Raw genomic sequence first — 15,586 nt, 5'->3', positions numbered from 1 at the left:
TTATCCTCTTTATCTAAATCCAGTGGTTAGTTCTCTGTACTTATCTTACTTTACCTCTCAGCAAAGCACTTTCTTCACTTGATTTCTCAGAAACTACACTCTTCTCTCTCACTATCTATTCCGTCTCAGTTCCTTTACTGGTTCTTCTTCCTCTTCCCAAATTGTAAATATTGGAGTGCTCCAGGGCTTAATCCTCTTTAATCTTCTCTCCTCCACTTATATTATTCCTAAGCCCATGACTTGAAATACCGTTCTTATGCTGTCTATAGTCCTAGACTCTCTTGAACTGCAAACTCATGTCCATGTAGCTACTGAATTTTCCTCTTGGATATCTAATGGCTCTGGCCTAATAGGAACAACCCAGATCTCTAGTAAATGGTGTCACCATTCAATGAGAACAAAAACCTGAGACCACTCACATCCCATGTCAGTAAGTCCTGTCGGCTTCATCTTCATAAATAAATCCCTAGTCTGTCTGCTTCTCATCACCTCTGTTATCCCCAGCTGTATCTTAAGTCTCCATCATCTCTTTCCTGGACTACTGCAGCAGCTTCTAATTGGTCTTCCTTCAGGTGTTCTCGTCTTCCTTTGATCTGTTCACAGTGCAGCAGATAGAATGATCTTTTTAAAACAAATCACATCATTCTCCAGCTCAGAACTCTCCTTGTTTTCTATCACACTTAAAAATCTAAACTCTTTACTATGGCTTATAAGGCCCTCTGTGGATCAGGCCCCTTTCTTTTCTACCTCTCCATCTTCATCTGCCATTTTAACCTTCCTGTTCCTCTCCAGCCCCACTGACCTTGCTGTTGTTTTAACACACCAAAGTCTTGTCCAGCTTGGGAGCTTTTGTACTTGCTGTTTCCTCTGCCTGGGATACTTTTCTGTAGGATTTTACCTGACTTGCTTCCTTGCTAGATGCCATCTCTTCAAAGAAACACGTTCTATACCCTTGCCCTGCTTTATTTTCTTCAGAGCACTTACCGTTAGCTAATTGTTTACTTGTTTATTATCTGTCTCTGTCATTAGAAATTACACTTATACAGGCAGAGGCTTTGTCTCATTCAGTGCCTTCTCCTGTCATATTGTAGGCATTCAATAAATATTTGTTCAATAAAGGGAAAGAATGAGTACTCTGAAACTGCACATTCCATGAGTTCCTTTCCTTTGCCTACTCCTTTCTTGTCCCCTTCCCCCCCCCCACACCATCTTTTTTCTATTTTATTATAGTATTCTAGTCCTTAATTCCTTTTTTTGTTTCCATGAGTGGAAACTTGTTATACTGGGAGGTCTACAGGTGATAGTAGTAGTATGTTCAAATTTTATAAGTAATTTGCCTATTCTACCCCATTTTGCTAAGGCGATTTGTGTGGAACTTCTTCCGCCTGGAGAATGAACATCTGAATAACTGTGGTGAATTCCGTGCTGTGAGGGACATCTCTGTGGCCCCTCTGAATGCAGATGATCAGACGCTTCTAGAGCAGATGATGGACCAGGAAGACGGGGTACGAAACCGCCAGAAGAATCGGCCATGGAAGTACAGCCAGAGCATATCCCTGCGCCGGCCTCGCCTCGCTTCTCAGTATGTATAGCTTCCACTTCTGTGAGATGAATTCCCTTCAGGTTTTAGTACTGGATAACGTTTAAGTTAGGAAGCTATCAGGTTGAACCAGGTGAAATTGCTGGCGTTCAACCATCTTTCACCACAAAAACCAGCAATAACAGCAGTTTCATATGATCCAACCTATATATAGAATGTCTTAATGAACACATAGTGTAAAATGTCATTAATATGTTAATTAATACATTAATTAATACTTACTAATTTGGCATTAAAAGTACACTGGGGAAAATTTGTTGGAAAATAATTTACTTGACTCTTCAGTGTATCTTGTATAAAAATCATTTCCAAGTTATAAACTTTAGGAATCCTGGTTCTGCCACTTGCCATCTATGTCATCTTGGCCAAATCACTTAATTTCTCTGTATTATCCCTCATCTCTCAATTGGGATTAATATGGTCCTGCTCATAGGGTGGCTGGTTAGATTAAATTTATGACATGGGATTTAGACCAGTTTCCTCACAGAAAGAGCTCGATAAGTGTAAGCTATTATTATTTTTACTTTTTTACTAAATACCTACAACAGTATTTTTATCAGTCATTTACTTTGTATATTCCTAAAAGTAACAATAAATGTAGGGTATATTGTGGCTGCATTTGAAATTTAGAGACAGTGGATAGCACAGTGGATTGGAGTGAAGGAGGAGACAGGTTGAGCATGAGCAGTTTTCTAAAGGATAAGGGAGTGTTTGAATAGGCTAGAGGCACAGTAACCACATAAAGGTGGAAATGAGGGGCAGAAAGAAAAGCCATGTGACTAAAACTAGTAACAAATAGTAAGAAAATTTAGCTGAATAGATGAAGTATGATTGTAAAATGCTGAAAAGTACAAGCTTGATCTTGTAGGCAGGAAGGAGTCACAGAGAATTTTTTCATAGAATGACATTATGAAAGTAATATTTTCCTAAGTTTTAATGGCACTGTGCAACATATATTGGGAAAGGGAAAACTCAAGGCCAGCTCAACTAAAAGACCATTGCAGTATTCTTAAGTATGGAACATTAAAGACTTGAATTAGGATGCTTACAATAGGACTAAAAAGAAAATAAGGAAACATTTTAAAGGAAGTAAAAAAAAAAAATAGGAGGTGGTAATAACCCACAGGGGCGCAGAGTAGAAATTGCCTGAGCTTTAGATAGAATTTAGAAGTTCTCTGAAGAGGAGAAGGTAGAGAAAAGAAAAGCAGAGCAAGGAACTGAGTCTTAGGGAACAAACACAGGCAAGAGAAAAAAAGAACCAACAAAAGGGGCAGGAAAGGAATGGTCAGGGAGGTCAGCAGGAAGAACATCAAAACAAAGCATGATATTATTATATATAGCAGGAAGCAGAGTTTGAAGAAGCAAGAGGAGGGGATGTGGCGGCTGGTGGAGTCAGCAAGATAAGGGCCATAAAGGGCTAGAAGGCAGTGCTGTGGGTGGTCCTCTGGTTGAGCTCCTAAATTGGAAAGGCTAATCCTTGTTAGTTACCAGCAGAGGGCAACCTAAACATACACTCTTTTTGCTTCAGAAACAAGGAAGCTCTTTGGCAATAGATCTTTATGTTCAATTTCAGGTGTTCAGTGGAAGAACGCTGGGATACTAGATTGCCACCAGAGGAAGACATTTAGAACAATGGAGCAGGTTATATGTAACGGAGAGAGCAGGGAATCTAAAATAAGAAGATCTGAGATTGAGTACTGACTTTGTGACTCATGCAACCTTTAGCACATCCTTAACCTTTTGAGTGTCTGTTTCCACCTCTGTCGAGTAATAATAATAATATCCACTTCACCTCATGGGGCTTGTGAGTTGCAGAACATTTTGACATTATCTAATCCCATTTTTCATCCCATGCAGGAATGTCTTTTACAACATCCTGAGTAGTTGGTCATCTTATGCTGATTGACAGTCATCAGTGATAGTGAAGTTTATAACTATACGAGGCACCTGCTTTTATTGTTGGATAGTTATTGTGGTAGATAGCTTATGTTGAAATATGCTTCACTATAATTTCAACCAGTTGATCGTGATTGGGCTTTCTAACATAACTTAGTTTTCTGCCTCTTCTATGTATACTTTGTTAACTGTTTGAAGACAATTGTCATGTCTCTCCTTAGGTCTTATCACCTGCTGGCCAACTCTCCTGGTTTTTCATGTGTACCTTAAATGATTCTTCTATCATCCTCATCGTAATTCCTTATATTTGTTTAATGCTTTACTGATGTTTTTTATATCCATTTTCTCACTTGATATTCATACTATTTCCATGAGGTGAAAGCAGTATTTTGTAAAATAGGTATTATTAGTTCTGCTTTACAGAGGTGAAAATTGTCACTCAAAGAGGTTAAAGAGATACATCATAAAATCAAAGTCCCTCCATTGCACATGACCTGGCATTGTTTTTGTTTCCTTCCTCTGGTTGCAATCTAGTTTCTTAGTGTTTTTCCAGTAATACCTGCAATTGAATACGAAACTACAGGAACAGTCCATCTGGTATCCAACAGTGTATGGTGCCTGTGCCTGGTATTTTTAATGGTAGTAAGATTGGAAATGTACCTAATACTTTGGACGTGTTTGTATTTTAGTAACAGACTAAGTATTTTTTTTCCTCTTATTACCACTAGATCCAAGGCTCGTGACACTAAGGTATTGATAGAAGACACAGATGATGAAGCTAACACTTGAATCCTCTGAAGTCTAGATTAACATCCTTGGTTTTCCTACTCTACAGTTCTTTCCTCGACCAACGCAACCTCTAGTACCTTTCCAGCCGAAAACAGGAGAAGACATATAACACATTTTCCGAGCTCTTCCAGATCGGATCCTATGGACTCCAAACAAGCTCACTGTGTTTCTTTTCTTTTCTTCTGGTTTAATTTTCATTTTCTACTTTTAAAACAAATATTTACTTCATTTTGCCAATCGGAGGACATTTTAAGGAACAAAAACATAGTATCTTATGGATTGTTTACAATCACAAGGACACAGATACCTGTCAGGATGAAGAACAAGCATTGCAAGGACCCTCTGATGGGACGGTACCGAGATATCTCGGCTTCCGCTTGGCCCGGTTTTGACTGGTTGAAACCGGACATTGGTTTTTAAATTTTTTGTCTGTTTATGTGGAGAATTTTTTCCTTTCCTTCATACCCAGCGCAAAAGCACTGGCCGCACTTGCAGGGAAAGTGCAACTTCGAGCAGTACCTTCATTCACGAAGCTACTTTTTAATTTGATGTAACTTTTCTTATTTTGGGAGGGTTGCTGGGTGGGTGGGAAATATGATGTATTTGTTACATATGGTTTTCTCATTATTTATGAAACTTAACCATAAAAGAATGATATAACTCCTGTACAATGAAGGTGATAACAGTGAAAGAAGACAGGGGAAACTAATGTTGGACAGCATTTATGAGGGTTTAGTCCACAATACCTCTTTCATGAGACAACTTGCACCAGTTTGACTTTTTCTTTCCTTTCTTTTTAATTTTAAGCCAAAGTTTTATTACTCATTTTTTAAGTTGCTGCTGCTTTAGAATCCTGAGCATGTCTCTCATAACAAAGCATCCACACACTTCCACACAACCAGTTGAAATTTCTTTAAGAGCTCTGATACTTTTTTCTTTAAAGGAACAGATGTGGAATACATTTGCCCATATTCCAACCATAACAACTGAAGTTATGCCTTATTAAGCTTCAGCATGTAGGGTAATTGAAGTACAGCCTTTACTAACTCAGAATTAGAAGACAGAGCTATTTCAGAGACTCTCTACACCCTCATTGGATAGTTTTTCTTCTGGGCCCTCTTACTTTAGCCAGAATTTGATCAAATTAAAAGTCTGTCTTGGAGAAACCATGCTTTTGAGAGCATAGAACAAATTATCCTTCCTCTTTTACATTACAGTGATAAAACAGACCTTGGCAGCCATTTCTCCCAGCAGTTTTAAAGGATGAACATTGGATTTCATGCCCCTCCTATGATAGAAAAACTGCTTTTAAAATGTGGGGAGCTTAAACTTGGTTATACACAAAAAGTATTTCTTAGAAATTTCAGACTATCATGGTCTGTACATAATGCTCATTTTCACTTCTTTGTCTAATTTCTTTCCTCTTTCCTAAGTCATCCAGATAAGCCCAAAAGCCATAAGGGATTTTACTTTCTTGAATGTGGTTGGCATTAAATTTAGTATTATCACTTACTTAGTATTAAAAACATATGGTTACTACCCCTTAGTATACCCTTTTGTCATCAGCTCCTCTCCCATGTATCACAAGTCTTTACTCACCCCTGTCGTAATTCCAGTAGATTAATTAAAGTTCCTGTTACTACCAAAATTCTGCCAATTAACTGACAAATAGTTTCTTTTTAAAGGAGGTTTTTTTTTCATCTTTATTCTGACAAGTTCCCAAAATCTGTTCCCTTCCTGAATCGAGATTTTTTTTTTTTTTTTCTGAAAAATCATAAAACTTTGTGGCCTTTATTGCTTTTTTTGTTTTGCCAAGCATGTTCCTTGGCCCAAAACTGAAGACGAGAAGTTTAATTTTGGGGTTTTTTTTTTTTTTTAGTTTAAATAAATTGAATCATTTATAATAATCAGTGGTAACAATTTAGTGACCCTTAAAAGTTTAAAGGTTGCATTATTTATACTTGGGATTTTTTTCTAACTATTCTGGTTTTGTACTTTAAAACTATGGGGGAAATATCACTGGTCTGTCAAAAAGTAGCAGTAATTATTCCTGAATTACATAGATAAGTCCAGTGGACCAGTCATTTCCTGTACAAATAAAATTGGTGGTACTAATGTGTATCCAGAGCAATTTGAGTTGTCAACTTCATTCTTATTAGTAAACCTATATAGTGACACACATAAAATCTTACAGTTGACTTCTGGTATTTGAATTCTCCAGTGTTTTTACTTCAGTGTATCCTATGACCAATTTGGTCTTTCTTCAACTATTATGATTCTAAGCCCTAATCAGTTATTTTTTCATAGGTAATACAATGTTAGAATGTATTCTTTTTCTGATGTTCATCCTATCAGCATAGTCTATTCAAGAATGATAAGGCTTATGTAACTTTCAGCTTACTATGACAGTTACTCAAATATGTATTTAAACACAACAGCTTTATGTTCCTCCTAAAGCTATAAAGCGAAAAGAGGGCTTTTCCTCATCAGGAGAAAATGGTTTGGGAGACAGAATGTGTATTTAATTTTTTTCCTCCAAAAAAGGCATTGTGCATTTTTCTCTCCTAAGTTCTATATGCCCTAGCCGTTGTGAATGCTATATCCTACCTAAAATTTTATTGGGGCTTCTTGTACACTGAAACTCTCAATAGAACTCTTAGGAAATGAATATCACAGAGTCATTTTAAAGGAGCAGCAATCTAACCAAAGGTAAAACTTCATCTGATTTTAGGTTTAGAAATTCTAGTTTTATTTCATTTGAGAATCACTCAATTTGATAGTTAAAATACTCCCCAAATGAATGAAAAGGAAGTATAAAAAAAGAATAAAATTCCTTTTTCATTTTATGAAAGAAAGTATGGAAAGCATTGATTTGTGTAGAGAAAGTAAAAGACAAAAGTGGCTTATTTTCTCTGCACAAATCACCTATTATTAAGGCTGCCTATACTATTAAAATGGAGTAATTGAGGAGGATTTCATACCAATACAGAGAGACAATAAAATGATCAAACATTAAGTCATCATTAATTAGGTTATAATAGTTATTTCTAAGATTGGAAAGAAGTTGAAAATCTATGTGCAACTTTCTTTTCCAGCATCAGCCATTTTTCTCCTTAAGAAACCTGCTTAGCTTCAGATTCAGAAGCAATGATGTGAGAGGAGAATGCCAATCACCTTAGCAGTAACATGTATGAACCCTTAAAGAAGGAAGATGGAGCCCAGCCCCTAGGATTTGTGACATCCCAATATTCTCAACATAAGAGTTCTAAGATTTTAACAGATTTTACTAGAAGTAACTTGTTGCTATATGGTATCCTTCTACCATGATTTGACCAAAGTACATTCATGATAACTAGAGAAAGCAGTTCATCATTTCTTAACTAAGGCAAGTTAAGAATAGAAAAAAGTAGCCTATTACTGAGCATACAGGCATCAGATTAACAGACATTTAGTTGAAGAGAAATAAAATAATTGTGGAGATAGCAGAGAAGAGCAAAAGGATGTTGGACCTTGGCAGCAGGGCAGTTAGGAAAGTATATGAGCTTGATGGCATGGAGGTGACGATGCCTTGCTGTCTCTCCTTTCAGTGGTTATACAGCTGGTAAGAGACCTGCCTTTGTTTTCCTACCATCTTTCTCCACTACTTTGCTTTATTCAGGAAATAGTTCTTTATGCCCAAGTGCAATTTTCTAAGCAATGACTAGAAAAATTTCTTAGTCTAAGAAAAGTAATTTAGAAAATAACTCTATGCATGGCATTATTTTATTCAAAAACTTAGGTTTCTCTGAAGTGATTACACTTTATTTGGTAAACGAATTTCAGATTATTGTTTTCTGTAATAGTTTGCATGAAATTTTCTAGCTCGCTCAAAAAAATAAGTACTTCTTGCTATACAACATTGAAATTTTTAAAATTAAGATAGCTTCTCAGATTGAAAAAAGTTATGTTGAATCTAAGGCTTTCTCAACTACAAAATCACCATACTTTTAACAAATCTAATTTTAAAAGCCAACAATAAATAAGATCAATGTCACTAGGTTAAGACAGTAAAAGTTCTAGTAGAACTTCAGGAAAAGTTATGTAAAGAGTAAATCAAATTTATGAGCTTAATTCATTTTATGACGCATCTAACTTTTATTTCTTGCTTTGGATGATTAGCTGAAGCAAGGAAAATTAAAGAGATTTTGTAAATTACTTAAACACACTTCATTTCTGCATTTCAGGTATCAGTCTTGATAGTAAATCTTAAAAGCTAACTCTGTGCATTGTATTTTCAGTCTATACAATGTCAGAGCATGGTGGTAATGTTGGATAGAGTTGATTATATTAGAGCATAAGAAATTTGTGCTGGCCAATGCTACAAACCATTAATTCAACCAGCATTAAGCCACACTACTCACCAAATAGGAAAAGTAAAAGCATTTCATTAGATTTGGAAGAGCTTAGTTTAAATGATATGAGAAGTTTGCCTGGGAATGGAGAGGAGCCTGCTGATGGGAATGGCTCATAATGCCTTTCTGGTATGAATTAGCAAAACTCTGATATTGAGTTGCCCCTTAAAAACAACCTTCCAGAATGAATTTGCTTACTTACTGTGGAAGAGGAAGTCAGAGGGACAAGATGAGAGTTTCCCCTGAAGAGAAGAAAATCATTATTCTGCTTTTCATCTAAAGCATCTAAAGCATGTTTCCTTGTAGCAGACCTTTGGTTTATTTTATTATTAAATCAAAGCCACCTTCAGTTTTGTTTGTTTGTTTTTGTTTTTGTTTTTTTTATGGTGCCATCAACCTAAGGAGGACAATCAAATAACCAGCTGTTTGCCTTGGATTCAGTGTGTCTGCTAATTACACAGTCTCATCTTGTATACCTTGTATACCTTCAACCCAGTTACTTCTACCATATTACCTTAGTTCTTCCTATGCCCTTTCCTCTGTACCACCACACATCAGAGGGAAGACTTACTACCAGAAAGATGTGGACTTCTAAAAAAGAACAAGGATTCCATCTCCCTATCCCTTTATCATTATCTCTGAAGTCCCTACCCACACTTCCCTGATTGTCCTGTAGCAACACCAGCGTGATGGGAATAGGGAGGAGGATTGTGGGGAATCCTGAATGATCATGATGTTGTTATTCTTTTGAACTGTAAAGTGAAATTGTGAGCCACTCACGTTTGCAAAAAGAGCAGAACTCTTAAGCTTTATCACATTGTGAAGATTAATATCTTGCTGTTTTCCAGATTAACACAGAAGCTTGTATCCATGAAGAGTATTTAGGAGGGCAATAGGGTGTAAAAGGTACCTGTCTTTTTTAATCCTCTCCCTCTACTCATGTTTCCTTTACCCCCCCCCTCACCATGTTGTGTTGGTCAAATGATAGTATTCTATGAAACTCTGAACTATAGTTGTCAAAAGTAACTATGGAATGTGATTAGTCCTCTGTGGGTGCTGCTTTCCCTCTTTTTTCTCCCTTGCTTTCTTTCTTACTCTCTCCACTCTGGTAAATGGAAAAGGTGACGTCAAAGAATTGATGCTTGCTTGGACTCATGTTGTATCTGTGACTATGCTATTACCTGTCTCCTTTTTCCTTCTTTCTTACATGGGTAGAATTCTTACGAAGTGTGGAGTTCCCTTCTTGAAAGTAGGTTAAATGCACAATGTGGTACTGTTTTATAGTTTGTAGATGATTGTATAAAACAAAAAGTTAATGTGGTTATGTGTTTTTAAAAGAAAATAAGTGATTGGTTAAAAAAACTCTGTCCTTTTTTCAGTATTACAAGCTTTCTCTGTTTTCCAACAGTTTGCTGACTCCTTTGTCACTGGCGAATGGTTTGTGTGACTGTCTGTTTTTCTCTCTGGCTTTCTTGGATCCTGAACATGATTCCTCTTAGGACTAACTTGTATAAGCGTTTAGGGCAAACAGACTTCAAGGGTGAACATTTTTTTTAACTCTTTTACTAAATGGAAAAATAATCTTAAATGGCCTTTTTTCTTTACGTAATATATGAAGTGTGACTCTAAAGCAATGGATTGATGCAACAGGTCTTTTTTTTTAACTCACACAAAGAATCTCAAATACCAGATGAAGTGACCTGTTCAGTTGTATCTTGGCGATCCGGACACCTGTTATCACTGCATACCCAGAGCCTGTATGGGAACATAGAATTTTCTGTGGAATTCCTGGATCAGTTATTACTCCTTATATCTGTCTAGGAAAAGTTATGAAATTAACTGACCCTAGGATGAGTATACTCAAAATGGAAAGAGAAAAATATTTTATTGACTAAACCAAAAAGCCTTTTAATTTTATTTTAATATCACAAGTTCTATTCTTACTATGTTTCTATCTAGGCTAATATGATAATGTGCAGTTACCAGGTTAAAGTCAAGATAAGCTGTGAGGGACTTCCCTGGTGGTGCAGTGGTTAAGAATACACCTGCCAATGCAGGGGACATGGGTTCGATCCCTGGTCCGGGAAGATCCCACATGCCACGGAGCAACTAAGCCCGTGTGCCACAACTACTGATCCTGCGCTCTAGAGCCCGCGAGCCACAACTACTGAGCCCACGTGCTGCAACTACTGAAGCCCACGTGCCTAGAGCCCTGCTCCGCAACAAAAGAAGCCACCGCAATGAGAAGCCCACGCACCGCAACTAAGAGTAGCCCCACTTGCTGCAACTAGAGAAACTAGCCCAGCGCACAGCAACAAAGACCCAATGCAGACAAAAAAAAATTTTTTTTTAATAATTAAATTTTTTTAAAAAAGGTAAGCTGTGAATATATATGAATCACTGGATACTCAACACCCTTTTCTATAATCTGATGATAATAATACATGCTCAACATTTGTATGCCTATAGGCATATAAATACACTATAGTATTTTACATTTTCCAAACATGTATTCAGTAGCATCTCAGATATGTGGGTTAACAAGTCATCTGAGTTTGTAAATGAAGAGACAAAGACCTAGAGCAGCTGGGTCTGTAATCCCAGATGATTCGAGGAGGCCGCTCTCTTCTATCCATCTTAGACACATCCAGAATCCTTGGACTTTGTTTAGTGACCTATAGCTGTATATGGACAATTTTGGTTAGATTTTTTTCCCAGTTTATGAGAATAATGATGATTAATTTTATACTTTTTTGTTTTGCTTTTACTTAAATACATAAATTTTATTAAATATTCATGAAGTTATTTTTCAAAAACTGATTTGAGGAATATCTATAATTTTACAGTTTCTGACTCACTTCTTTTTCTACTTTCCCACCATTTCCCTAAGGAAATTAAGGAATTTTTGAATTCTTAAAAAATTAATTTAGTATGTGTTTATTGAGTTCCTATCATATACTAGGCATTACTTTGATACTTAATTTTAGTTAAAATTGATTTAATAGCTATTATAGTTTTATGGAGACAAGCAGGGAAAGATGATAAAAATTACTTCTAAACTACTTATCTGAAACCACTGCCAAAAAAGCCAGACTGTCATGTTACTAGGTATCAGCACCCCAGGATAAGCTGAATTTTCTATCACCAAGTTAGAGATTCTTTTTTACCGCTTCCCAGGCAGACATCAAATCCTATTATTTTGGGGTTTTTTTTAACTCATCCTTTTAAAAATAAAAGTATTAGAACTGTCAAGATTTGTTTCTTCAGAACTTTCTATTGCCAAAAAACTGTCCTTATAATTCATCTTATAATTCACTTAGGAATGTCTTATCTGAACGGATGTAGTTCTTTTTTAACAACTGGGAGCAGCTTCCCACACAGGAAACAAATTTAAGTGATACCATTAAGTAACACATTAACATCAAAGTCCGGTGTTTACCTTTATGAAATGAAGTTTTTCCCCAAATATTAATATATTTTTTATAGACTGCATAGCTGAATGAGAATGAGGATGATAAAAGCATTCTGCCTTGCTCCAACTAGGGCAGCCCTGTGGCTTCTTTTCTGCATAAGTGAATAGAATAACCAAAATCAAATGATTTTTGGCAGTAGATTTACTATGCTACTCTTCTTAAGGTAAGTTTCTAGGGTAAGGAGAAAACCAAGCAACTCAAGAGAAACAGGCAAGAGAATCAAGGAAAAGCTTATTAATAATGTTAACTCCCAAATACATTGCCACTTTACTAAATTTCAAATTTGCTATATTTGTGGTTTCTCAAATACTACCCTCTGACCTGATGAGCCAATAAAACTTAAAATTTTAGTCAGTCAGGGCTCCTGTAGCACTTCTATAAGGAAGTATCAAAGATAGCTTAGAAACTTCAGTTTGCCAAAGATTGTTCCTGTCAACTATTGAATTTAAACATTTTTTTCTGCAGTTCCATAGATTCCTTAGAAAACTTTAAGCCCCTCCCTGGCAGCCTTCGTCAAAAGACTTGCTGGATAGGGTATGTGCCCTGCTTCCAGCTATTGTCAGTGTCCATGAGGATATACGCTGATTTCCTTCTGTGGCCATGCCCCAATCTTGATTAGTCTGGGGCTCTAGCAGTAATACAATTCAGGGGAGAGGAGACATTCTTTTTCCAAATGTGCTCTGTTGTCACCAGGAAGTCACACACAATCATATTTACTGAAATGTGTCAAGTACCTAGTAGATAGTAGAGGCTTAATAAATATTTGTTAAACTGAAAGGTAACTTCTAGTTACAATGGACACTGCAGAAATACAAAGCATCATAAGAGACTACTACAAGCAACTCTATGCCAATAAAATGGACAACCTGGAAGAAATAGACAAATTCTTAGAAAGGTATAACCTTCCAAGACTGAACCAGGAAGAAATGGAAAACATGAACAGACCAATCACAAGTAATGAAATTGAAACTATGATTAAAAATCTTCCAACAAAAAGTCCAGGACCAGATGGCTTCACAGAGCTAACAGCCAACCTTCTCAGAGGAAGCAGAGGAAGGAACACTCCCAAACTCATTCTATGAGGCCACCATCACTCTGACACCAAAACCAGACAAAGATACTACAAAAAAAGAAAATTACAGACCAATACCACTGATGAATATATATGCAAAATTCCTCAACAAAATACTAGCAAACAGAATCCAACAACACATTAAAAGGATCATACACCATGATCAAGTGGGATTTATCCCAGGGATGCAAGAATTCTTCAATATATGCAAATCAATCAATGTGATACACCATATTAACAAATTGAAGGATAAAAACCATATGATCATCTCAATAGATGCAGAAAATAGATGCACAAAATTCAACACCCATTTATGATAAAAACGCTCCAGAAGGTGGGCATAGAGGGAACCTACCTCAACATAATAAATGCCATGTATAACAAACCCACAGCAAACATCATTGTCAATGGTGAGAAACTGAAAGCATTTCCTCTAAGATCAGGAACAAGACAAGGATGTCCACTCTTACCACTATTATTCAACATACTTTTGGAAGTCCTAGCCATGGCAATCAGAGAAGAAAAAGAAATAAAAGGAATCCAAATTGGAAAAGAAGAAGCAAAACTGTCACTCTTTGCAGATGACATGATACTATACATAGAGAATCCTAAAGATGCCTCCAGAAAAATACTACAGCTAATCAATGAATTTGGTAAAGTTGCAGGATACACAATTAATGCACAGAAATCTGTTGCATTCCTATACACTAACAATGAAAGACCAGAAAGAGAAATTAAGGAAACAATCCCATTCACCATTGCAATGAAGAATAAAATACCTAGGAATAAACCTACCTAAGGAGGTAAAAGACCTGTACTCAGAAAACTATAAGACAGTGATGAAAGAAATCAGAGATGACACAAACAGATGGAGAGATATACCATGTTTTTGGATTGGAAGAATCAATATTGTGAAAATGACTATACTACCCAAAGCAATCTACAGATTCAATGCAATCCCTATCAAATCACCAATGGCATTTTTTACAGAACTAGAACAAAAGATCTTAAAATTTGTATGGAGACACAAAAGACCCTGAATAGCCAAAACAATCTTGAGGGGGAAAAAACAGAGCTGGAGGTATCAGGCTCCCTGACTTCAGACTATACTACAAAGCTACAGTGATCAAGACAATGTGGTACTGGCACAAAAACAGAACTATTTATCCATAGAACAGGATAGAAAGCCCAGAGATAAACCCACACACCTATAGTCAACTAATCTATAACAAAGGAGGCAAGGATATACAATGGAGAAAAGACAGTCTCTTCAATAAGTGGTGCTGGGAAAACTGGGCAGCTACATGTAAAAGAATGAAATTAGAACACTCCCTAACACCATACACAAAAATAAACTCAAAATGGATTAAAGACCTAAATGCAAGACCAGACACTATAAAACTCTTAGAAGAAAACATAGGAAGAACACTCTTTGACATAAATCATGGCAAAATCTTTTTTGACCCACCTCCTAGAGTAATGGAAATAAAAACAAAAATAAACAAGTGGGACCTAATGAAACTTCAAAGCTTTTGCACAGCAAAGGAAATTATAAATAAGACGAAAAGACAACCCTCAGAATGGGAGAAAATATTTGCAAACAAATCAATGGACAAAAGATTTATCTCCAAAATATATAAACAGCTCATGCAGCTCAATATTAAAAAAAACAAACAACCCAATCCAAAAATGGGCAGAGGACCTAAATAGACGTTTCTCCAAAGAAGACATACAGATGGCCAAGAGGCACATGAAAAGCTGCTCAACATCACTAATTATTAGAGAAATGCAAATCAAAACTACAATGAGGTATCACCTCACACCAGTTAGAATGGGCATCATCAGAAAATCTACAAACGACAAATGCTGGAGAGGGTGTGGAGAAAAGGGAACCCTCTTGCACTGTTGGTGGGAATGTAAATTGATACAGCCACTATGGAGAACAGTATGGAGGTTCCTTGAAAAACTAAAAATAGAATTACCATATGACCCAGCAATCCCACTACTGGCCATATACCCAGAGAAAACCATAATTCAAAAAGGCACATGCACCCCAATGTTCATTACAGCACTATTTACAGTAGCCAGGTGATGGAAGCACCCTAAATGCCCATCGACAGACGAATGGATAAAGAAGATGTGGCACATATATACAATGGAATATTACTCAGCCATAAAAGGGACCGAAATTGGGTCATTTGTAGAGACCTGGATGGATCTAGAGACTGTCATACAGAGTGAAGTAAGTCAGAAAGAGAAAAACAAATATCGTATATTAACGCATATATGTGGAATCTAGAAAAATGGTACAGATGAACAGGTTTGCAAGGCAGAAATAGAGACACAGATGTAGAGAACAAACGTA

At 36.5% G+C, this 15,586-nt stretch overlaps 1 protein-coding gene across 1 annotated transcript in view; it reads left to right on the top strand.

Moving 5' to 3' along the window:
• The window catches only part of XPR1 (xenotropic and polytropic retrovirus receptor 1), a 205,353-nt gene extending 200,503 nt beyond the window's left edge, over positions 1-4,850 (top strand). The window contains exons 14-15 of the mRNA XM_061185655.1: positions 1,361-1,582; positions 4,225-4,850. Coding sequence (XP_061041638.1) covers positions 1,361-1,582; positions 4,225-4,285 — 283 coding nt within the window. The 3' untranslated portion in view covers positions 4,286-4,850. The remainder of the gene's footprint in view (positions 1-1,360; positions 1,583-4,224) is intronic.
• Positions 4,851-15,586: the final 10,736 nt, after the last annotated feature.

The sequence above is a fragment of the Eubalaena glacialis genome, chromosome 3, assembly GCF_028564815.1.
Source record: "Eubalaena glacialis isolate mEubGla1 chromosome 3, mEubGla1.1.hap2.+ XY, whole genome shotgun sequence".
Taxonomy (NCBI): Eukaryota; Metazoa; Chordata; class Mammalia; order Artiodactyla; family Balaenidae; genus Eubalaena; species Eubalaena glacialis.
This window is presented reverse-complemented; position numbering and strand designations above follow the sequence as displayed.